This window comes from Varanus komodoensis, unplaced genomic scaffold (assembly GCF_004798865.1).
Source record: "Varanus komodoensis strain SLA01 unplaced genomic scaffold, ASM479886v1 scaffold14_1, whole genome shotgun sequence".
Classification (NCBI taxonomy): Eukaryota; Metazoa; Chordata; class Lepidosauria; order Squamata; family Varanidae; genus Varanus; species Varanus komodoensis.
Genome location: NW_025335438.1, coordinates 6,627,584 through 6,653,495, shown reverse-complemented (window position 1 = coordinate 6,653,495; position 25,912 = coordinate 6,627,584). Strand labels below are relative to the sequence as shown.

General features: G+C 40.1%; 1 protein-coding gene across 5 annotated transcripts; it reads right to left on the bottom strand.

The window, feature by feature from the left end:
• Positions 1-1,958: 1,958 nt before the first annotated feature.
• On the bottom strand, positions 1,959-25,854 carry IMPA1 (inositol monophosphatase 1). Of its 5 annotated transcripts, XM_044423895.1 has the most exons (13): positions 23,350-25,854; positions 20,869-20,937; positions 20,492-20,625; positions 17,094-17,198; positions 16,796-16,841; positions 16,579-16,687; positions 14,827-14,935; positions 12,203-12,354; positions 11,554-11,636; positions 5,648-5,793; positions 4,156-5,198; positions 3,336-3,557; positions 1,959-2,256 (listed from the first exon to the last, which is right to left on the bottom strand). In XM_044423895.1, exons 2-10 carry the CDS (start codon positions 20,929-20,931, stop codon positions 5,773-5,775), a joined length of 822 nt encoding a protein of 273 aa, XP_044279830.1. In that variant the 5' UTR covers positions 20,932-20,937; positions 23,350-25,854; the 3' UTR covers positions 1,959-2,256; positions 3,336-3,557; positions 4,156-5,198; positions 5,648-5,772. The 5 variants fall into 5 exon arrangements, with proteins under 5 accessions (XP_044279830.1, XP_044279829.1, XP_044279831.1 ...); XM_044423894.1 differs by having other exon boundaries at positions 4,156-5,793; XM_044423896.1 differs by lacking the exon at positions 4,156-5,198.
• Between the last annotated feature and the right edge of the window lie 58 nt (positions 25,855-25,912).

Genomic DNA, 25,912 nt, shown 5'->3' with positions numbered 1-25,912 from the left:
ACAATTCACAGCACTTGACTATTTATCTGCTAATCAGTCACTAAACATATGTTTAATGCATGCAGCCCTTTAGCACTGACTTTGACTCTTCAGGAAGCTGTTCTCCTATTCAAAATATATGAAAGGAGTCCTACTAGTTTATAATGTAAGATTAAAAATAACAGTTTTTAGTGACTGAACAAGAGCTGCAGCTAAATCATAATGAAGATATACATAGCATTAAGGCAAAAAATGGTATATGCAGTGTTATCTGCATTTTAGATGTCAAAAGGGTTTTGCAGCTCCCGGTGTTTTCTTTTGTGTGGGAAACGGGTCCAAATGGCTCTTTGAGTGTTAAAGGTTGCCGACTCCTGGGTTAGGTAAAGGTTTCCCCTTGACATTAAAGTCTAGTCATGCCTGACTATTGGGGGTGGTGCTTATCTCCATTTCCTAGCTGAGGAAGCCAGCGTTTGTCCAGTTAGTTTCCGTGGTCATGTGGCCAGCATGACTAAACACCAAGGTGCACAGAACGTTGTTACTTTCCCACTGAAGTGGTACCTTTTTATCTACTTGCATTTGTATGCTTTTGAACTGCAAAGTTGCAAAGACTCTCCCTACGGGTAAAGACGAGGAAGAGGCGCTGTTACTCTTACATATTTTATTAACTCTACATGTTTTCAGAACAACTTTGCTAATTTATTATATTGTACTGGCACACAGGCCAGAAAAATAGCTTTGGTTCTTTATGGAGGATTTAAATTCCTGTACTAGCAGGAACCAAGAAGTCAATAAGCACTTTTCATGTTGTTATGGGAGCGTAGCAATTATACATGGTGGGGGAGAGGAGAGATGTAATAAGACTTAAATCTCGTGTAAGGACATCTATAAATCTGTTAATGCCCTGGACTTAAAATAGAAAGTTTCTTACATTTCCCAAATGTCATTTGCCCAGAAAGTGCACAGCTTTGTGAGCCCTTCTGGACACAGGAGGCATTTCTGGTTTGTCCTTAAGGGTATTATATTTCTAAGGTAAGTTGTACTTGTATGCTTTTTTTGGGGAAATACCTCCTTTAAATATACAAAGTAGAAACTAATGATTTTTAAAACTGCAACAAATTCCATTTATCTGCAAATGTTTTTCTTGCCATCATTTTTTCTTAAATTATGTTCTTGGACTAGGGCTGCCACATCTTTTCTCGGTGGGGCTACTGTTCTATTATAAGTTGCACAATAGGCAGAAATTTGACAATATTGCTTTTTCTTTTTTTATTAACATTTTTAAACTAAGACTAAAAAAATATATTCAAACATCACAAACATTAACATTGGATTCACTGGGTCAACCTCCTACTACATATTTTTTAACATTCTAATATCAAATTCCAGTTAGTTTATCATAGTTTGAAAACATCTCTAAGTTTACACCAAGTCCCGTTTCTCCAGCCAATTATAAAAAGAGTCCCAAGTTCGATAGAAATCAGTATCCTCTTTCTCCTTAAAGTTAGTCTATCCATTTCTGCACAGTCCAAGATCTTTCTTAGAATCAATCCATCGGTGGGCAGCTCCTCACTTTTCCAATATTGAGCAAATGCAATCCTCGCCGCTGTAATTAGATACAACATCAAATAGATTTCCTGTCTGTTAACATCTTCCTGTATAATGCCTTACAAGAAAACTTTGGGTTTAAAAGCAAAGGGTTTTTGTAATATTTCCTCCATCTATGTATTTTAATCCAGTACTTTTTGCATTGTCACAAGTCCACCACATATGCTAAAAAGTACCCACTTTATGTTTACATTTCCAACATCTATTTGACATATTTGGAAACACATTAGCTAGTTGACTTGGTGACAAATACCATCTGTAGAACATTTTATATGTTTTCTTTATACGAAGTTGCTAAAGTTACTTTAATGTTTCTTTCCCATAGTTTTTGCCACTTTTCTAGTTCAACATTAAATTCAAGGTTTTGTGCCCATATTATCATAGTTTCCTTAACCTGTTCTCCTTCCATTTTCCTGTCAAGTAAAAAAGTAAGACAGTGATAGGAATCCTTACCTGCTGAGTTACTGCCTGAGCAGCTGTTAAAGCTTTTAGACTCCTGATCGGAAAATGAAGGCAGCTAAGCTTAACCCCTTAGTTCCCTTAAATTAAGTTCTGTTGATTCCTGTGATCCAATTCAAAGGTGACTCACGTAGCATGTTGGTTGTATTGGATTTGCAGTATGAATCAATAAGCATAAACTAGAATGGCCTGGGTAGATTAGAACCTCAAAACCTGTGAGTGAAGACAAACGTAAATGATGTACATTTAGAATTAAAGTACTCGGAACATAAACATTTGCTCTGTGTATCAGAACTGAATGGTACTCAGTTCTTCCACACAAAAGCACCTCAGGATCACCTTACGCTTTTTTTCATTTCAGCAGAATAAAGTATGCAGGTGAGAGGGGTGTATGTGTTAGTTTGCTGCTGGGCCTATTGTTAAACAATCGGGAGTCAGTAATCACTCAAAGATTTAGCAGTAAATCCAGATTCAGCTTCTGTTAACTCCTGATTTCCTGAAAGGTCTCAAGGCCAATGCCAGTTTTCATTCTGTATTTAGAATGGGATTCTGTGTAACCCATCACTTCTCCAGTCATAGTTAAGATAACTGTTTAGATCAGCAGATAATAGAGGTGTATTTTACAGGCTGTTAGGTGGTCTTTCAGCAAAAGCCTTCCGAGGCTGCTATCAAATAATGAAACCATTTAATACAACAAAGCTAATAGATCTAGTACAATAAGAACAGGACAAAATGATAAATGACACCAATAAAATAAGCAATTAAAGCAGCAAGAATCAACTTAAAAAGAGGCTTAAAACAAGACAAAATGAAGGGCATCAAAGTATGATCATCCATTAAAGCAAGAGTGGATTATTTGTGGCCCTTCAGGTGTTGTGGCTTATAATCCCTGTGGTCCCTCATTATGCTTACTAGATTTGATAGGACTTGCAGGCTAAAATAACATATACCTACCCCCAGCACATGATATGCAGTATGGGTGGACAAAGCCATTGGCTAATAATAGCTGTACATCTAGGTAAAAGCATAGGATTTTCCCTACTTGTCCTTACTTCCTGAGAGACTTTTTATTGCCTCCAGAGTGGAACTTGAGTGGGGAACCAGGAGTACAGGGCATGTTATGACAGGGGTTTGGATAACAGAGTCCATATTGCAGTTAATGCCAAAATCTGCATAGCATAAAAGTAATGGTCTTGAGTCCAGTAGCATGGGTCACTATTACTGTCTGTGTGTGAGTGTGAGAGACAGAGAGACTGAGACTGTCTGTTGGAACTCCAGAGATTGCTTCTTACTTATGATAGCTGCTTCCTCTCTTCTTTGCTGCTGTTGGGTGCCCCTTCCTCACTACTTATTTCTCTTCAGGCCCAATCTGTGGAAGTAAGGACAAGAGCAGTTCCTTTGTCCACCTGCTGGATGACAGTGTCAGCCATAGTGTCATCTTGGCTTTGTTTGCTTCCATTTGCCATTACTCCAGTGGACCCAGAAGTGTGGCTGCTGCTCCTGCTGAATTTGGCCTGAAAGACACAGGTGGAGAAGGAGCTGTTGGGAGAAGAGCAGTAGCAGCATCGTAGCATAGGCACCATAGGAGACAGAAATGAACCCCCAGCAAGCTAGCCAGCCCCACCCATCTGCCACCATGTCTGTATATGTGTTGCTGCCTGCAAGAACCCACCCTCTCAAATGCTTGATTGATGTTTTCCCTCAAAACTGTATCCTTACAGGTTACTATGCAGCTTTACTCAGAATTCTCGCTCAATTCACTCTTACATAGCATCTGAGCAATTCTGAGGACCAATGTATGTTTTCTCCATTGGAGACACTGATGAATATCTATGACAACTAGGTAAGCAAGTCTGTTTGATCATAGAATTTTTAAAAATCTGCCTCTTCAAAGACAACAAAAGTGTCTCTAAAATAATGGAAGTCTTCTATACCAGTGGTGCAGAACTTCAGTACCTGGGCCCCAGGGCATCACATCCTTTCCAACAGCCATGAATCATTTCAATTCCTTTCCTCACTTAAGGCTTAAGTGCCTTTTCTAAGGCACAGTTACTAAAACCAGTAAGAGCTTTAAACAATAATTTGCGGGTATTTTGGACCCATCCATTTTACCTTCCGTCTTAACCAACAGAGGAATGCAGCCTCCAGCAGTTTTTCCAAAATGGAATTTGGCCTTTGGGCTGAAAGAAATTCCATACACACTTAGTTGGGGGTAAACCAGCTGGGAATTATTTCCGAGTAGATAAATGTCTGCAGTGTGGTTGCCTAAATATTTTACATGTGTCTTTTGAATGAGTTGTGTTTTCCTTAGGATGATGTCATATTTTTGTGAACTTCATTTTGGGCCCACTGGGAAGAAAGATGGAACATAGCATGAAATGAAAGTGCATATAGATAACAAAGTACAGCCTAAAAGGGGGATACTCATTTTTGAAGAGCACAGCACCAGACATCTCAACAAGATACTTCTATCCCTTTCCTCACTCGTATGCAGATATTAATGTATGTATTAATGTATAGATACACCCAAAAGGAAATGTTATTTTATCTGGGTGTTTTTCTTTCTGCTCACAAAGTCTTTGCTGTGATTTACTGGAGCTGTAAATTAGGAAAAAGTGGCTTCAAAACATTCAAGTATAGAAGGTGATTTTATATCATCCCTGACTTCTTTGATTATGATGCTGTCATTAACATGTTTTTCCACATTCATGATGAATTCTTCTTAAAAAGGAGGATGCCATTTCTTACTTCTTTTGTCCCATGTGTAGGAATAGGTGTTATCAGCAGGAGCCTGGCCGGGTTGTGATTATCTGCAGTGCTGCAATGATTCTGCCATGCCATGGATCTTGAGAGCTCATTCAGATTGGGCCAAAGGTTGGAAGAGCAACAATGGATAATAGGCATGCCAAGTTTAATATTACTGTTCTCTCTAAATACTATTCCCATGCCTTAGAATAGGAAATAGAATATTTTGATAATGGAGTCTGCTAATCATCAGAACTTCCGCTAGAGAAAGATAAGTTATGAGTGAAGTAAGAGGAAGTGGGTGACACTATTAGTTCATTTAGTCATCAGGAACTGAGATAAGCATCTTCCTTGTTATCATTTGCCTTCTTTTTACAACATCATAACGAGGGACAGTTATGCTCTGATTCCTGTGAAGAGGAATGGCAACCATGTAACTATCAGAAGAAAATTAATAGGTGAAAATATGATGAATTTCTTCCTCCCAGTTAATCCCGGAATCTGTATAGCCATGATATGTGTGTAAACTTTGGCTCAATATACACAGTCATGGAAGACTGATTAGAGAGGACATCAGTCAACTAAATTCATCCATCATCCAACTGAACCATCAAAATAGCCCAGTTTTCTATTTATTGCCACACATCACATATGGATGTGCTTTTTCTCTGTGCGGGTGGGGGAATGACGACGACACATCGAATAGCTGGAAAAACAGCAGAGGGAAACAAAACCTGTGAAGCTGCCTTATACTGAGCTATCCCTATCCAGATATGCATGGCAAGGTGGCAGAAGGTGCTCCATGCCACTGAGCCTCAAGTAGCAAAGATGGATCACCGAGAACACCAAAGCTAGAAACCTGCTCCTTCCGGGGAAGTGCAAAAAGGTCAGAAGAATAATCCACCAATAGCATTTCAGTCTTGTCCAGATTTGGCTTCAGTTTGTTAGTCCTCATTCAGTCCAGTGTTGTAGCCAGGCATTGATTTAGCAGATCCACAGCCTCACCTGCTGACAATGGAAGGGAGAAATGGAGCTGTCTGTTATCAATGTACTGATGGCAATGCACGCCAAAACTTCAGCAGAATCTACTCAGCAGTTTCACTTTGATGTTAATTAGCATGGGAGACAGAACAGACCCTCTGCGGAACTCTATGCAGGAGAATCCACAGGATTGAACACTATTTTGCAAGCACCATCTTCTGGAGATGACCCTCCAAGTAGGAGTAAGACCAACTAAAATGCAGTGCACACTCCATCCCAACTTAGGGTCACCCCAAAAGAATACCATGGTTAACAGTACTGAAAGCATGGTTATGGCTATACTAGAAGAACACATGTAATAGCTATCAGTGATATAGTAGCTGTACCCTGCAAATGCAGCCTCTGCACTAAGCAGGAGACTGAGCTAGTCAAGTCTTGTAGCTCCCTTCCAACCGTACGGTTAAAGAAAAAAGTTGTTTTACTTTGATGGATAGCAAGAAAGGTGTGTGGGGGCACACTGAATTGTCTTCCCCTGGGTTGCCTTAGACCAGGGGTCCTCAAACTTTTCCACCAGGGGGCCAGTTGAAAGTGCCGGTGCTGGGTGCAGGCCGGAAATGTGGTGCCGGGGGTGCGCACGGGCCAGTGTGGGGCATGCAGGTGCGCATGCTGAGGCGGAGGCAGGGCGCACAGCAAGGGGAGGCGAGGTGAGGTGTGAGCGGGCACACGCCATGAGGTGGGCGCATTAGGCAGTGACTTGCTCACTTGGAGAAAACGATCTCCAAGTGAGCAAACCGCTGCCTCCCCATGTGCGAGGCAAGGTGGGCAGCAGTGGGCATCTGCACATGTACGGGTGCAGGCACTCGCGTAGGGGGTCCAAATGGGCAGGGCGGGCCGGATCTGGCCCCAGGCCGTAGTTTGAGGACCCATGCCTTAGACTGTTGATCCATCTAATTCAGTTGTGTCTGTTACACTGACTGGACCTAGCTCTGCAGGGTTTCAGATGATGGGAGTGCTTCTTAGCTCTATTCGGAGATTGAACTTAGTGCACATTTTCTATGCAAAAGTCCACATCAGGGCTGTTCCTTCACTGCAAGAGTGAATCAGCTTCTTAAATTAATTCAAATGCAACATATAGGTGTTTTCCAGTTGCTGTTTACCAGATAGAAATGATCAATTAAATTGATGAAAATATATACAGTAATTTCTTGTGTTGTGTGTAGGTTTGCATGTCTAATCTCTTCACTAAGACTTTTCCTCAAACTGTTCTTCAAATAGAGAGGCAGGAGATGGTACCGGCCAACACTGAGTACAGCAGGATTAAAAATCATGCTCATTGGTTAACTTGGGCTTGACAAAGCTGTTGGTTTCTTGAAGTGCAATTAGACTAATGGAAATAATATACCTACATTTTATTTAAGGCTTCTCTTCATTTTGGGCAAATATATTATGTTGCCATAATGAACTCAAGTTCTAGTTCATGTGGGTTTACAAAATCTGTGTAGGAAAAGCTCTTGAAATACAGGACTATGGACTTTTTCCCATTATCTATAGGAGACTATGTTAAATATGTAAATATTTTGTTATATACTATTGAATGAAATCAATACAAAATGGAATATTTATTTAAAGCATTTTTATGCTACCCCCTTTGCAAAAAGCCTTGGGACGGCTTACAAAGCAACAGGCAGATGTAAAATAAACCTTAAAATCCGGATACATCTCAGTAGATTATAAAACCAATAAATAAAGATAACAATTAACAGTTAAAATATCGTTTAAATAAAAAGGTCTTGGCCTGGTGCCGAAAAACAAGTAACGACAGCGCCAGGTGGACCTCTCTGGGGAGCGCATTCCATAGGTAGGGTGCCACCGCAGAGAAGGCCCTCTTCTGGGTACTCGCCCTCCTCTTTCATGGAGGGCTCCCGGAGAAGGGCCTCTGCTGCTGATCTCAGGGGGCGAGAGGGCATATATGGACGCCAGTGCTCCTTTAGATATCCAGGTCCCAAGCCGTTAAGGGCTTTATAGGTGATAACCAACACCTTGAATTGGGCCCGGGCTTCAATGGGAAGCCAGAGAAGCTGACGGAGGACTGGGGTTAAATAGAGACCATGGCAAGACCCCTTGCAACAAGTTGAATGGTATGGGTAACTCTAAGGGGAGGAGGGCTAAAAAAAAGTTCACGCTGCAGCCTGTTTAGAAACTGAGACCTCTCAGGGGAACTTTAGAGAACCATCTGAGAGCCATACTACATGTTAATGGCATGAAGGCAAATAACCTTATATAAATACCAGCTGAATTGCTTTGGAAAGGATACCTGCATTGTAGAAATGGCATCAGAACCTGTTCTTTGGATCTCAAGGGAAGTTCCCATAGATAGCAACAGTGGCTTTTTCTGCAATGCAAACAGTAACCTAGGACACATTTTGGGTGTAATGCAATAAGGTAAATGTTGATATGGTAGGGATGTCAACAATCAAAGTATCCACCATACCCAACACAAGGGAATACACTCTTATTCCTTGGGGTGTCAACTACAGCAAAATGATGAGAGAATGAAATAGATAGTTTCAACAATGTATTTGTAAAATTCACAAATACAACCATAAGAGGAAGCAATGAGCATTTTAATTTGGTGAAGTAAGTCCCTCTACTGGCCAATGGTTAACAACTGTCTAACTAACAGCAACCTAAATAAATCCACCCCATTTTAACTTAAATGAGCATATGTTCATTTTTTGATTTGATAAACACAAATAGCAGACCTTTTCCTCCTGTTTTAAAGTAAATTTTGAAAATATTTTACATTGCTCTCAAGCACATATCTATATTATTTTTAAAGGCATGAATACAACACCAAGGCAATGCAGTGTTCATCCACTATGTTGAAGCATAATATTCCACAAATGGATATACAGTTTTAGGCTGATTCTTAAGATCATGGTAATGGCAACATAATATCTACACGCTAAGTAGTAATGGTTTGGAGCAAATGACTTTCAAGTACGTTAAGTTTCTGAAAGATAGCAACTTAATGCAGAAATGGAAAATATTCCTGAATAATATGCAAAGTTTTTATTACATTTCAAATCACAGTACTACTTCATCTTAGCATTTTTACTTAAATTTCATACAAAATTCCAGTGTTCTAAATAATCTTTCCCACACTTTTGAAAAAGTAAAATCCTGAAGGCTGTTAAGTTCAAGAAACATCTAAAGCTAGCTTGCATCTAAAGCAAGGTTGTCCTCTTGCACTGGTAGCAGAGGACTTTCTCCAAACTGGTGCACTGGTTAGTTTCACACAGTGGTTCAGAGGACAGACTCCTAAGCCTCATCTTTAAACCAGTTTCAGGAATGTATGCTAAACTGAAAATAATAGCAACACATTTGGTCAGGAAGAGTTTTGCCTCTACAATCACCCACATAATTCTACAAAAAGTGAAACTGAAAAAGTCTTATTAGTTACATTTTATTTTTACAGTTATTGGGATGGAAGGATAAAAATCTTTATTCTTCTAGTTTTGCAGTGCCTGCATGGCTATGGCTATACTAGAAGAACATATGTAATAGCCAGAGGGTAAGAAAGTAAATGCAGAAAAAAAATCTTGGAATGTTACTTTTATGGTACTTCACTATTGTTGTAAGCAGGTCAACAGGAAAGCACCTTTACTGGGTAATGCAAAGTCCCTTGTGACAAAGATGTGGGCAGAGACAGGAGTTCAGCATGCTGTGTTGAAAGCTGACTGGCCAAGGATCCAGCTGTGCAAATGCAATTCCATACAACTTAAGTCAGGATTTCTGGATGTCACAAGGCTCATCCACCAAAATCCTAATGCTTTTTTATATTTATAGTTTTCTTTTTTCTAATAAGACTGCAACATTCAAGTAATGCATATTAAATAAGGCTGCAACATACACCCTGCAAATAAATCTTTGTGTTGCTGAAAATGTAAAACCTTAAAGGCCAATAAATATGTACTACAGCATAAACTACAGGTAGATGACCTCGTACTCATTAGCTGTTTTAGATTACAATTGCTATAAACCCCAGCTGCTCTGGGATCTATCACACCTTCTAGAAGATACTCTAGAAGAAAAGAAACAGGATAGTTCTCTGAATGCAATCAAACCAAACTTATTCACTTTGATGTTCTGCCAATTTCAATTTAAGAACTTTAAATAAACGCTTTACTATTGCTTTTAGAGTGTTTAACTTTGGCTCAACCATGCCTTAACTCTTAAGGCTTAAACTATATCAAAGCATTGACAAGAAGTATGCAAAACATATAAACTTGATCTGGTTGAAAATGTGTAATCAGGATCCTCCTATCACAATGCTACTGAGAAAGCATTTGAAGGGAAGACATGGCAGACAGGTGCTATTCAAGTATTCTTTCCAGTGGAGTCTTGCCCAGATAGTTTTTAAAGGTCTTCTCACCCAAGGGGCAATTGCAAGGAAGAATTGTTAGTATAGAAGGAAGCAAGCACCTCTCCTATGGGCAGCCTGCTCTGCCTTTGCAAAAGTCTGCACACATCCCTGCTATATTGTCAAAAACGGGGTTGGAACCATGCATTCACAAGGACAGTAGTGGCATCTATCATGGGAAGCCAGCGCTGGCGACTATCAATGCTGCCCGATCATGCTCACTCATCTCCTCCTGCCAGTTGGGCTCCAGTTCAACAACAGAGTAGCAAGTCAGATATCCTGGTATGGATGTCTTGGTAAACAGACCAGAGGGAGGTTCCCAGGTATGTCTAACATCTCCTACTGGCAGGAGCCGCCAAGCAGCAGGCAACCATGTGTTTCCTTGTTCACAGTAAGCCAGAATTGTCAGCAATTCCGTCTGTGACATTGGAACATGCCTAGTTTGGTCTTCAGATTATAAAGAATGTTTATTTATTTATTTATTAAAACATTTCTATGCCGCCCCATTCGCCGGCAGCTCACAACATTAAGTGAAAATACAAACATTAAGTTAAAACATTAACTTAACATAATATTAAGTTAAAATGTTTGTAAAATACAAACATTAAGCTAAAATACAAAAAATAACAATATAAAATAAGTCGCCCTGGCCAGATAAAATCAAATAGTATTAACAATTAAAATGACGCTTAAATAAAAAGGTCTTCGCCTGGCGCTGAAAAACAAATAGATTAGGCGCCACCGCAGAGAAAGCCCTCCTCCGAGTACCCACCCATGTTTCAGTGCTTGTGAGTTTTGCACTAAATTAGAGCATTATTCAGACCTTCTTGCCACTTTTAAATTTTCCTCTTCTTAAAATATTCAACCATGGATTTCGTCTTTTAAACACTTACACTGTATCATACAAGGGAAAAGGCATGGATGACAGTCAGTGGCATGATTTAAGAAACTTGTTCTGCAATGAACTGCCCCTGAGCTATTAGGGTTATATATGATACATGCACAATATCTCAAATCTTGAGATAAACTAATGCACAGAGCCTTCCACAAATACATTTCTGCCAATGGCTGGACAACACACACTCAAACACTCTTCTAAATATTCATGCACCATTTACACAAGACAAAAGAAATGCCCAGAAACAATGGTGATGGAAGGGATTTAAATATCAGGCTTTCAAGTGTCAGGATTCAGCATCAGCCCTGCTGCTAAACTACCCAAATGCAAAAGGTGTGATTCATGTAAAAAGCTTTATTAATATATACATATGCACACGCACACAGACCAGCTGGTAGAAATTGGAAAGACAATCCAATTCAGCATTTTAATTTGTGGCATCATCCCTTTGAAAGGGAATGACCTGAATCTCTCTTGCTATCCGCTCTGCTATTACTTGGCTGTTGGCAGCAATTATTCTTCTGGACATCAAATCAAATGGTCCTCCTAGGGGAAAAACACACAAACACAGAGTGAACTACAATTAGTCTGTAGCCTTAAATCTGTCATAACGTTATGCAGTAACTCAAGACAGAAAGGGTTGGACATGCAAAGGGTTGGGGGCGTGTGCAGGAAGGAGTAAAGAAAAAATGAATGGGGTACATGTGCCAGTATCTGCTCACTGCTGGTAAACCAGGATTCGCCAGAATTCTAGCTTACCATTGCATCCATACATGACTACTGATGCTCTTGTATGGTCACAGGGAAAAAACACCTATGGTAAATTGAAGTAGGAGTTCAATTAATCTGGAGTGTCCTTCAGAACAAAAAACTAAGTGGATACAATCCAGAAGAAATTAGTGGGCATAATCCAGCAGAAAGCAGGTGTGTTGAGGCTGTTATCCCACTGAATGGAACACAGATGCTCATCTCTCACCCAGCATTCTCTAGATTGTGTTATCTGTATTTAGTTAGTTGGCCATTGTTAACTACACACAAATAATACACTTCTTTCATTTAAGAAAACAAACCAAAATAAAAGCCTGGTCAGGTTAGGTTTTTAAAATATTTACCAGAGACATCTAGCAGTACTCCACCTGCTTCCATAATAATAATTCCAGCTCCTGCCATATCCCAGCAATGAATTCCCATCTCATAATAGGCATCCGCTCCTCCTGCTGCCACCAGACACATATTTATGGCTGCTGTCCCAACCGCTCTAATCCTAAAACAGATAATGTACATTAATACAATGAGAATCAAAACCCAGAGCCTTTTTCCTGAGGAATTTACAGCAATCCCATCATTTGGAATTCAAAAACGTAGTTGCAAAATTTGTCATGGTTAAGTCTTACTGTCCTTTTTGGCTTCTAAATGCAACATATAGATTCACAGAATAGTAGAGTTGGAAGGGGCCATGAAGGCCATCAGGTCCAACCCCCCTGCTATTGCAGAACACCAATTTGCACCATCCCACTCAGATGAATGTCCAGTTTCTTTCCGAATGTGTCTAGTGTGGGAAAGCCCACCATCTCTCTAGGCAGCTGACAGTGAGGAAACTTTTCCTAATATCTAGCTTGAATCTGGGTTGTCACAACTTGACTTGATTATTCCATGACCTGCACTCTGTTATCAGTGAGAAGAGATCTTGACCTTCCTCTTTGTGACAGCCTTTGAGGGATATCATGTCCCCCATCAGTCTTCTCAAGTCAGAACATACCCAGTTCTCTCAGTTTTTCCAAAGCCTGGGTCATTTTTGTTGCCCTCCTCTGAACTCTTTCTCATTTTTCTGCATCTTTCTTAAATCTTGGTCCCCAGAACTGGACACAGTATCCCAGTTGTCCAGTGAGGAGCATAGGGGAACTACTACTTCTCATGATTGGGAAGTGATACTTCTGTTAATGCATCCCAAAATAGCATTTGTTCTTTTGGCAGCTGCATTACATTGTTGGTTCATATTTAGCCTATTGTCCACAATTATTCCCATTTCAGTTCTGTTGAGCCACATATTGCCCATCTTGTATTGATGCATTTGGTTTCTTTTTCCTAGGTGGAGGACTTGGCACTTGTCCCTATTGAATCTCATTCTGTTGCTTTCAGCCCAGTGTTCAAGTTTATCAAGATTGCCCTGGATCTTCATTCTGTCTTCTAGGGTGTTTGCTATTCCACTCACTTTTGAATCATCTGCAAATATCTTTTCTTGTACCTCCTCATTCAAATCATTAATAAAGACTGGGTTTAGCCAAATACTGTGAGTCGATGTGGTACAGTGGTTAAGGGTGCTGGACTGTGAGATCCCACTTGGTCATGAAGGTCCCTGGATGGCTTTGGACCAGAAAAATGACTCTCAGTATGGCATATTTTTAGTAGTATATCAACAGATTTGTGTCAGGAAAGACATTTTGTTAGGTATTGCAAGTCCTGAACCATTAAGGCTTTACAGGTCAATACCAGCACAAATGGGTCAGAACTGGTTTATTTATTTTGTATGGCACTAGTACAGTTAGCCAAGAAGTCTACAGAGCAGTCTGGCTGCCTAAGATTGCTAGTTCTTCAGTTCACGCTCGTGTGCTATCCACAGTACACCACAGGGGACGAGCCAGCTTTCCACATAAAGCAGATAATGCTGGTCTATGGGAGTGCTGCCACCCTCCAGTCTCTCTCCACTGCCAGTGCTGCCGCTGCAGATTCAACACTGCAAGTCTGACGCGGGGCTGGTTCTCACACTTCCATGCAGGTCACTAGCTCCCCACCAAGGAGGATACCGATTCATCTACTTGTGCTTTTACAAAGTTTCTAGCTGCTAGGTAGGCAGGAGCTGGGACAAGGCAATGGAAGCTTACCCCACCGTGCATATCAAACCTGCCAGCTTTCTGATCGGCAAGTTCAGTGACTCAGTGGTTTAACTTGCAATGCCACCTCACCAGAATTGGTGTTACATATTCAAACCTTTTGGGCAGCATGGACAGGAATCTTTGAATATGGCCAAGATCAAGTGACCTTTGAATAAAATGCCCTTGTGAAATGTACAGTTGGGACACACAACCCAGAATATCTTATGCAAATTGAGACAGGGAAAAAGACATACAACTCCCAGCCTCACTTAAGAACTGTTATAAAGGTTGACATTTTCTTGTCCTGCCTTCCCCAATTACCCCATTAAGGATTTTATCCATTACTTATTTTTGCTACTATTTGTAACTTCTTAAAAAAATAACACCAAATAATTTTATAAATAATAAATGGCAGTAGTTTTAAAATCCTATTTAAGGAATTAAGATGTTCAAAATCACTCTGACATATGGACCTCAAATTGTTGTAACTTACTGCAGTGTTAGAAGCAGGACTCTCCTTCAGAGGTACCCTTCCTAGTCACATCTTACACCTTTTCTGCTGCTACCTAATTTCTTTGTTACTCAATTCTCTACTACCCCCTATATTTGGAGAAATGGAAAACACAGCTCCTGGACACCAAGGGACAAGAAGAGGGCTACAAAGTTCTTTTCACTGTGGACTTATCATGTCTACTGCTCACACTGTATGAGATTACATGCACTTGGTCATTCAGACAGTACATCCTCATTTGGGCTCCTGGACTGGATGGAAAGAAGAATGAGAGCTTTCCTATAGTTTCTGAGGAAACCTTTGTTGTGCTTTCAACAACAACAAATAAAAAGGAAACAAGAAGGTGCCTTACCCATGCACAGGAATGCTGAGAAGTCTTTGCATGTTAGAAAGAACCGTTTTTATAACTTCTGGATCACGGTTGGATCCCAGCTCTGACACTAAGAGTGCTTTCGCAATATCTATAAAATGGGAAAAATATGTAAAAGTACGTCACCATACCTATTATATTAGTTTATATTTGATCAGTGTTGTTCGAAGACAGCAAAGTCATTATTTAAGACAGGTGCTAGCAAAACATATTGGAGAAAGTATGTAATTATTCTGCATAGGAATTTAAGTCATGACCTTCGTGGTTCACAAACTTATTTAGATTCACATAGTACCCTTTAGGAAACATCTGACTTCTAATAGATCTAAAGCAAAGTACAAAGTTAATGTAACAGACTCTGGCCAAGAGCCAACCCTATTACACTGACCTTACTAAGAGCCACAATTCTATGCAAGTTTAGACAAAAAAAACGGCCTACAACTCCCAGCATTCCCCAGTCAGCATAACTTACATAAGATTGCGCCTTAAAGGAAGCAAAATTCATTATGCTCCACAGGTCTCTGGCCAACATTCCACTGACTCCTGCCCTGAACATTTCACCTTAGTGCCTATTAATGTACTGTGGAAGTACTCACCACATTATTTTCATACACATTATATGCTCTTGAAAACAAAGTCAGATAGCTTGTCTGAAACATGGTAAAATGGTGTCAGGGAGACTACTGAGTCGGTAGTGCATCTATCAAATGCAGTGGAATGGCAAGAGGAAACCAGCTAACTCAACCAAAGCGAATCCAGGACAAGCCTTATGACACCCATTCAAGTTCCCAGGCAAGTGTTGTTTAGTGAGGGGAAAAGCTGTACTCTTCACATACTTCTCTGGCTGAAGGCACCTAGGTGAACTCATGAACTCCATTCTAATGCCATTTGAAATGTTTTGTAATAAAACACAATTGGGTGCTTACATCTCTGAATCTTTCACTTCCTTCCTCAATTTTGTACAGTCATGTTGTTATATAAATACAGAAGAGGCTGTGAAGGAGTATATGGAAAGGAAGAAGGCACCAGAAGAGAGCCCAGAGCAGGAAGGGGTCAAGCAGACCAAGCAAGAGAAGAAGGTCTGATGAGATCAAGGCAAGGGAGGCTAAGTAAGGGAGGGACAGAGCTACTGGATGGAGTAATTAAAAAGGGAACAATGTGGCCCAGAAAAGATGGGAGTGTGAGGTGGAAGTGGATGAGGAAGGTGAGCAAACAAGAAAGAAAAGTGGGCACTAGAAACAGAGTGGGACCTGGAAAGAGAGAAGAACCCTGGGCTGGTGAGGGATGTAGAGACAAGTCAGGACTGTACTGGCAGATGAAAAAGAGAAGGCTTTGCTTGAAGTACTGAAAGGTGGCTTTTTAGTATGGGGGATAAGACAGAGCATGGTCCAGAGAACAACAGAGCAGAAGAATTCTGACCCATAAGGATAGGACCTAGCTAATGGAATAATATAGGAATGAGCAATTTGTGGCTCTCCAGTTGTTGCATATAGCCCCTATCATCTCTAGCTAGTATAGCCAATAATGGAGGATCACTGCAGTTCCAGTTTAACAACATCAACTGCTACAAGTTGTCCAACTCTGGCATAAAGGGTAAAATAATCACTGTATCTAATACTGTAATTTGGTGTATTAAAGCTGATAAATTCTGTTTCCCAAATTGTTGTAGAAGAGATTACGGAACCCTATTAAGATGAATTGCCTCTGATGAGCTCTGACATGACAAAACCTTACCACGCTGTTGTGATACTTGGAGCTTTTGCCCATTACAGAACGCTCCCTTTCCTTTCCTCCCAGTATACATTTTGTCTTCTACGCAGCTATACACAATTCCAAACTCCATCTGCAACCAAGAAAATGCAACATTTTATTTATAAACAAGCACACATGCAGGATATGATAGATGTATTTCAACATTTCTTGTGAATGTTAAAAAGGAAAACAAAGTTACCTCTCTCTTTACAACAAAGCCAATTGAAACTGCCACAAAAGGAAACCTTGAGAAACAAAGAGAGAAGTATATTGCACATGTAAGCCCAAATGCATAATGTTAAAAGTTGAAAAAGTATGCACTTGGGGAAAATTTTAACTAGCCGCTCCAGTCCTAATCATTACATGCTTGAAAACAAGATCTAATATGCATATTCCACAACACAGCTCAGAGACCATACTCTGATTCCAAAGAAAGAGGATAAAAAATATTGCTCCCACAGTATATGTAGGACTGAGAGAAATATGTTGAAATGTACCTGTGGACAAAGTTAGTAGTTCCATCAATAGGGTCAATAATCCAAGTGGGATTATCTGTCAAGGTACTTCCTGCACCAGCTGCAACTGATTCTTCTCCAATAAAGCTAGTGAGAACAAGAATGTTAAAGTGTACATTTACATTTGATAGATATTGATTTTAAAGTTATCACCACAAATTTAAAAAACAATTTCTCACGTGGAAAATTATTTCTGGAACATCCCAATTCCTTGAACTAAATTAAATTTATGCAATGGAAATGTAGAAATGTAAGGATCTTGTGAGTTCAAACCAAAAGGTTGCTTAGTGCAGCACCCCAAACTTGGCAGGATGTTGTTCTGTCAAGCCATCAAGGTCTGCAAGAGGCTTCCAAGAAGCCCACAAGAAGGATATGAATGCGGTAACATCCTACAACTGACACTCAGTTTCATCCTGTCTCCAACCTAGGAGTTCCACGCAGAAAACAAAGCAAATAGAAATCTTACATGCTATTGAATTTGGGTGATCTGTTTTTAAAACCATTTAAGCCAGTGGCCAGCACTGAATCTTGTGCGAGTGAATTCCACAAGATAATTGTAGAAGCTTATAACTCTGCAGACTCCACTAAAACTCAACATAAACAAAAGCTTTGCCTACAGGTAAGCTATGAAAGAGATAAGAAAAATTTACATCTCAACACCATCATAACTACTATATAACTGCATAATAGGTTTTTTCATTCAGTGCCAGGCCCAAACTCTTATTTTCTCCTTATTTTATATATTATTATTGTTTATAATATTGATTTTATGTATTATTTTTGATGCTATATCTTATTTATTTTATTGCCATCCTGACACACTGGAGGGCGGGATACAAAAAGCTTTAAAAAAATAAACAACTCTTACTAAATAAGCTTGCTCTGAGATAGAAGACTCGTAGCACTTCTAATTAGAAGGCACTATGCAGCTTTTCTATTTTTCTTCTCCTTAATGGATTATTTGAAGTGATAGGAAGAACCATCGGTAGGAAGGCTACCAGTGGAAAAGGATGTTAACTAGACCTCCTGTAAAGTTCTGTGAATGGGGCAGAAGAAAGCCTTGTCTGAAAAAACCCTAAGATCACTGCATTGCAGAAATAGATCTTAAAATGGAACAAGCTGCACCTATGATGTAGGAGAACTTGGCTAGTTACAGAGTCCCTTTTCCTTAACATTGTTATTGAGCATGCAGTAGCCTCACTTTTATAAAGCCATCAAGTCACAATCCTACAAAGGCTTCTTTAAGCTTATAATGGTCCTAAAACCAGGATGTGTCAGAAATTTATCCTGCACATCACATAAACACTTGCCAGCAGGAGCCAGAAGATAACTGGCTAAATTTGCCAGAGCATATCAGATGTTAAGGCCTAACCCCTATAAAAATGCTTGGATCACACTTGCTGTTTCATTTGAGGAACATGATTACTGGGTGCTTTTCACAGAACATAAAGTTAGAGGGGGGTTTGTAAGCTGGCTAGCTCACCCCCCTGCTTGATAACAGGGAATACAGAACCAGAGCATACCCAATAGGGAGCTCTGCTTGAAAACAGAAGTTTATTGCCATTCCCTACCACAGACTCACCTTGCCCCTGCTTCACTATGATTAGACCTTTTCCCAACAGGTGCATTAAGCTTTCTCTATGTAAAACCTGTAACTGTGTCTGACAGTTAAACTACCAGTGCTGCAGATCTAGACAGTCAGTATTGCAACAACAGATGGCTGGTGTCACAGCATCCTTAACTCTTGGACTCTTGACATACATTGCCTAGTGGTCAAGCTTGTTCTTTACAAACCTTGCCATTCCTTTTCCTAGTCTTCTAACGATCCTATTGCTTGTTGATTATTATTTATTTCATTTCTGTACCATTCAATAGCTGATGTTCTCTGGAGAGTTAACAACAATTCATAAAAACAATGCAATAAATCCCATACTTTTTCAAAATACAAAAATCTAAAAAGAAACTAAAAACATCTATACATATAATAAATAGTAGACCTGTAAAACACCTGTTGGGTAATCCCCTCAAGCCCTGAATATCCATGTACAGTCAAACCTTGACTTTCATGGTTTTAACTTTCACAGATTTGATTATTTGCAAGTTTGTCATCCATAATTAAATGAATGTTTTTAGTCTTCTGGCCTACTGAGGAAAATTGTCATCACCATAGAGAAGAAGTTAAAGGGGAGAGAGGGAGAGTCTTCAAAGCATGCCTTATTGTGCCACCCGAACGGAAAGGAAAATCTCTCTGGCATTCTCTTGGTGCTGGCAAGTGAAAGGAAGGATGGAGAATAAGAACATAAGTATGTAAGACATGAAGAACAGGATTCCAGGCCAAGGTCTGGAAGTGAGAGAGGGAGAATCAATCCAATACACATGAGGTCAGCAGTATTAACTTCTGAGGGTGGGAGCCAAAGATAGTCACATTTTTTCAACTTTCATGGGGGTCCTACACCCCTAACCCCCATGAATATTTGGTGGGGGGAACTGTGTGTCTTTAAAGGCTACAGCATTACAAGGCATCTTAACCTGGGGCCAAAAAGGGGACAAGGAGAGCCTCAGGTCTTTCTATAACTGGAGGGCCACCATGGAGAAAGCCTTCACCCTTGTTGCTGCCCTCCAAGCCTCCTTCAGAGGTGACAGGAAGGCTCTGGATGTTCAATACAGGTACATCGTGGCTGGCAGAGTCACTCTGTTCAGTAGTGCAGGCCAAGCAGTACAAGAATTTATAGGTTAAAACCTGTTCCTGGAAGAGGGCTTGGATACAATGGAAATCAATGCAAGTGGGCCAGAAATGGTGTTATATATTCAGTTACTAGTCTGGCTGCTGCATTTTACAGAAGCTGCAGCTTCTGGAGAATCTTCAAAGGCAGTCCAATATAGAATGCATTGCAATAATCTTGAATATTCAAGTTGCCTGGCACATATCGGAACTCACTTTGAGTTAAACAGACCATGGTGGCCTGCAGTCATGGTGGCCTGTGAATGTGTATGAATGGGGTGCAGAGACTACGTGGTTGTGAAGTAAGGGTTTAAGCTCACACCCATTCCAGGAGTACGTGTGCAGGCACAGTCCTCTGCTGCCCATTTAACACCCCATGCAGTCCTTTGGATTCTGCACGTTGCCCAACCCTGGTCTCAAACCGAAAGTCACGCTGTTCTCCCTTCTTCCATCCCTACTTAACTGGAAGTGGAATGTGACAACAAAGATCATGCAGGGCATACGCAACTTTAAAACAAATAGAAATGATCCTTAATGAACAAGATTTTCCTATATTTAATGTGAGCCAACAAATTAAACAATGATGTATTCTAGGCCTATCTGCCCTCTCGCTATTGATAGTAAAATAATAAAACTGAAGTTCTCCAATATGTTGTACCTGTGAGAAGGGTATTTTTCTTTTATAGAAGAAATAATCATATTTTCCACTTTTTGATCAGTGACTGTTACTAGATCTGCTGGAGAACTCTTAATCATGACATCTATCTCCTTTGTCAGTGCCTCCCGGATGACCTGTAAAGTAAATATATACATGAGTTGCTCTTGTTTTGACGAACATATGTTAATGAACTTGATAAAGCTGATAAATGGTTCTACCCATTTAAAAGAGATTTATACAGTTTTTGTTTCCTTGCTTGCTCTGGAAATTCCTCATCCTTTCATATTATTTAGGTACTAGTTAGAAGTAACAAGCTTATTCAACACACATTTCTCAGAATAATCAAACATATTTGGATCCAAGTAAGTTATACCTACCTCTCCAGCTTTTCTTGCTAAAGTCACAGCAAAGTCCATGCATTCTTGCCAATGATCAGCCATCTTTATCTAGATAAAGGGGCAGAGTTTACCAATACATATCTCTTAAAAGATCATACAAGAGAATACTGAAGCTGTGATTTTCAAGGGTGACATTTGCTAAATTGTTGGTTTTTAGTTTAGCAATGGTATGAGTAGTAGCGAGCCACTGTGGTACAGTGGTTGAGAGCGAGTCTTGGTTCTAGTGCTTGCTAAGCCATGGAGTCAACTGGGTAACTCTGGGCCAGTCACACACTCTCAGCCCAACCTACCTCACAAGGTTATTACTGTGGGGATAAGACTGAAAGCAGGAGGAGGAGGAGAATAATGTAAGCTGCTTTGGGTTCTTTAAAAAAGGAATATAAAACTAATAAATTAATTAATAGTAGTCAGGATAAAGAAGAGCTGAGTTCAGATCAAGAGTTAAGATAAACTGAGAGGCTGCTTTTATTTCTCCCTCTCTCCAAAGAACTAGAAAATATACCACGACTTCTAAAAAGTTAGTACCATCCAACCCTAACACTTAAATATATTCACTTGGACCTAAGCTCCCGCAACTCTGGAACTGTACTTATGTTCCTGTTGATGCAAGTGGATGATGCCATTGTGTTCAATTCTCCATTCTGCTCTGCACCACCCAAAAATCTCTTCTGCAGGCTTGTGGGAACTTCCAGAACAGCCGGTGGTACTGATGCTGCAAGGCAATCAGTGGACATAATCTTCACCAAAGTAGGCTTTCTTCTTTGAATAGAAGGGGTCCTTCAGTTCACAGAAGAACAACCTAGTTGGGATTTATCTCCTAGGGAATTCCAGCTTGTATCCTGGAAAATGACTATTATCAAGCTGATGTTCTCACATCCAAACCTCAAGGGTAAAATAAAGGTAACACATATCTGCTTCTTGTTGCCCCTGATGTAATGTTAGTATTTTCCATTTTCTTTGGCCACTTATTTTATTGTCTTGCTTAGCTGAAAAATTGTGAGCAAAACTAATTCTTGAATGCTGATATATACAAGTATGATTAGAATGGCATCTCAACTAAAGAGTCTTGTTTACTTCTTTCTAAAGAATGACAAGGCTTAACTGCTGCACTGTCAGATTCTCTTGATCTTCATAAACCGCTTCAGGGCAGAGGAAATTGCTTGTCTTCAATCCAATTCAACACATCATTTTCAAGTAACAAGCTACACAGAGATTACACCATTTCCTTTTATGCTGTCAGACTACATGACAGGCATATGCAGAGCATATGTGCACTGCTGCATAAGTCCAGGAACAGGCATGGAATTGATAATGATGTACAATAAAAGCATGGTTCTTGAAACATTACAATGATAAAAGGTGACAATGATGTATGTAAAGATAAGCAAATAATGAACAAATCACTGACTGCTTATTAGAAATGTCAGATTGTAAACTTTTTTTTACTATAGATCTGACTGTTTTTACTATATCACCTTTCTTGTTGATGGTATTATAAGCATGTATATTTAAGTGAATAAAAATGGATAAATTGACAAAAAACAGATCTCTATTTTCCAGATCATTCCAACTGCAGTATATAATGAAAAAATCTAATTTATATTAATCTGCTGAGGCCATCAGAGGAAGAGAAGGCTGCATTCATAATTCTGATAAATTATAGTACTTGCTGAGCTTTGCTCAAGGATGCCGGGGGATGAAGTCCAAATTAATCTGAAGGTCTGTCTGCTTCCTGCCTACCCCAGTTTAGGTTGTAAACTTGCAGGCAGTGACCTCAGCACATGTTATCTTGCAGGTAGCATTTATTATGATGAGGATAATTTCCATGACCAAATGATAAAACCAGAATCTACTTCTCAGGCAAGAAAGTCCTTCTGTAACTTTTTGTAAAGGCCATGCTGACTCTGTACAGCAGCCTTCCCTAACCTGGTGCCTTCCAGAAGTTTGGACTATCCACTTCCATCAGTCTGGTTAGTGCTAAGGAAAGCTGGGTGATGTCGTTCAAAACATGTAGACCAGTTTGGGGGAACCTCCTCCTATTAGGCAATATTCTCCAAGCTTTCATGGGCGTTTAAATTATGTCTCACGTTTTCTTTCTAGGGTCTTTAGAAAGGCTATATACTAGCGAAGCAATGCAAAAAAGGGACACCCCGTTTTATTCCTGGGGAGGGGCATATCCGTTTCCATCCTGAATGGAAAGTCCGGAAGAACGCAGCAGGGGAACGTTTGCTTGCTTCTAACCAGAGACAGCCTTTCCGTTTAAGGGCTTGATCCCAGCCTTCGTATCATCCTGCAACATACATGCCGGGGTAACAAGAGCCCACGAGCAGGTGCAGAGTGCATTCTCCTGAGTGTTGCGAGCCAAGGTGGGAAGAGCACGAACAGCCGAAGAAATAAGGAAGCAAGTCAAGATCAGCGAAAGGACATTAGGGAAGGGGCCCTACGAGGCCACGGACTCACCGTCAGGAAGTCGAGTCGCTCCGGCTGCTCTCAACCGCTAGCAAACCCGGGCCGTGACGATTTCCAGGGGACGCACTGCGCAGGCGCCAGCGTGACCCAACCGCGTAGCGGCTACGGCGCGGCTAGTTCCGTTACTGCGACGGGGCAGGCGAGCCTCGATGCCCCGAAGGCGGCTCAAGTTGCTCGCTCCGGCGCAGTCTGGTGGCTTTTGCGCTTCCGGATATTTCCTGGGAGCTGGTGAAGAACTAGCCCATGAAAGACGCTAGCGGCCCAGCTACGGTGGCTCCTTTAGGGAAGGACTTAGTGAAGGTAGACGCGGATCTTCTGGCAGATCTAATTTGCAGTGCGTCGGCAAGGTTTTGCGTCCTGGTCGTTTACAAACAAAACAAGATTAAATAGTAAATCTTTGTCATGGCTCATTGTTTTCTTCCGCTCTTCTCATGTGCAAAATGAGAACATTAATTCGTGGTCTTAGACCATTTTGTCAGAGTATTGTTTCAGAGTTCCTCATCAATACTAACTGGAATGGGAGATTTGTATTTACAGAATATAGTTCGTCGGACCAGTAGCTAAATGATTCCACTGCTCTCTTCCTACTGTTTTGCCTTGAGATCTGTTTGGTAGATTTTGCCGAGTCTAGCGAAAACGAAGATTTTTTATTTTCAAGTTGCACATTTGCTCCTTTAAGGCAAGTGTGATCCTATCCAGAACTGATTGCATTCCTTATCCAGACAGAGGAACAATGTAATAGCACAGCCTGGCTTGTCTGGATTGTTTATTGAGGATCATCCAATTTGGCATCTCTATAACTGCACCGAGCTGATACGGAAAAGGAGAGTTGTGTGTTAGCATAGTAACACACCAAGGAGTAAAGCAGTAACCCCTTCCCCCAAGCACCATCCTCTGGAAATGGCTGGCTAGGTCCGAGCAAAACAGTGACTCCCAACTCAAACTGACCAGGAGATACCATAAATGATAATGTCAAATGCTGCTAAGAAATCAAGGAGTATCACTAAGACACTCTTTCCTGTTTTTTGCTTTGGGTCACCATACTGGGCAGTTGATGATTACTTGCAGGGCTGAACGCAGTCCAGAAATAAGTCAATGAATTTCATTAGGTCCTGTGGCAATGACAAATATGAATCGAGTGTGAAAAAACACTCAGCTTGGCAACCAAGTGCTGACAGGTCCAAATGATTGCTTTTCTGATAGCAATTTACATCTGTGAAAGTCAGACAATGAAAAAATTAGACAAGAGAAAAATTGACTCATTTGAGCTGTGGTGTTGGTGGAGGCTCCTGCCATTCCATGGACAGCAGGGATGACGAACAAGCAGGTGCTAGATCATATTAAGCCAAATGCATATTAAGCCAAATGGGGAGGTATGGCATCCTGCTGAGGGAAGAATTCCAAACGCAACACACTCATGGAAAGAACATCACCCACCCACAATTTTTTACTTTGTTTACCACCTTTAAGAAGAATTCTAGAGAATCCGAAAGCTTGCACAGTACTTGGTATCATCTGAGTTGGCCTATTAAAAGTGTTACAGTACTATGGATTTTGGATCACAAAACTGAAGTATTCAGGGATTTAAGTATCACAATTGAATAGACCTCACAGTCCAGTATAAAAATCCATTCCTGGTTGTGCCCTAACCGAAGGATTTCATTTTGGCAGTCTATTTTTTTGTGGTGGCAGGCAAAGGAAGTCATTTTGTTGCTGCCATTATTGAATATTTTGGAGTCAGAAATTCTTGCTAACATTCAGACCAACCTGAGATGTCCCAGTAGATCCTATTTCTACCCACTGCTGATCTAGAGGAACAAAACACATGCAGAATTGGAGTTAGTATTAGCATATATGCTCTGAGTACAGATTACATGAAATATGTCTTGTTTAATTGTTTTCTCAATGAAATGTTTGGAAGTATAACTGGTAAGATGTCCTGCAAAGAACAAACAAAAACCCGCACAAAAAAATCACATTTATTCAGCCTGAGCTTTGAGAAAGCATAGAAACATCCATGAGCATTCAAGACTTGGATTTCTACAAATCAGTTGTTAAGTTCCATTCTAGTTTATTTTGAATAATGTGTAATAATATGCTCAGGGACTCCTGTTTGGAATTATTGGGTGCAGTTTATATAATAAATAAAAATAATGTAGCTTAGGTTTTAATGCAAGTGAAAAGGAGGGGTCCTTAGCATTTTAACAATTGTGCAAAACAAAAAAATGGAAAGATTGTGAGTGATATCATTATATAATATAAATGTATCTCAGAGGAACTAAATGTTTACCAGTGCTATTCTGTTCTTTTCTACCTTCTTTAATGATGTATAGTCCAAATTTTTCCTTACGTTGTACTGTCATCCAGAAAAAACTGCAATTACTAAAATAATCTTTTATAGTTTCAGTTAAAACAGTCCTTATTAAATACAAAAATAAGTATTATTTATTTAGAAATGAGTATTATTTATTTCATTTTACTTCTATGCCAATGCATAACCTGAGGGTTCTTTAGGGTGGCTTACAAATGCTATTATGAGGAAAAGTTAGAGTAC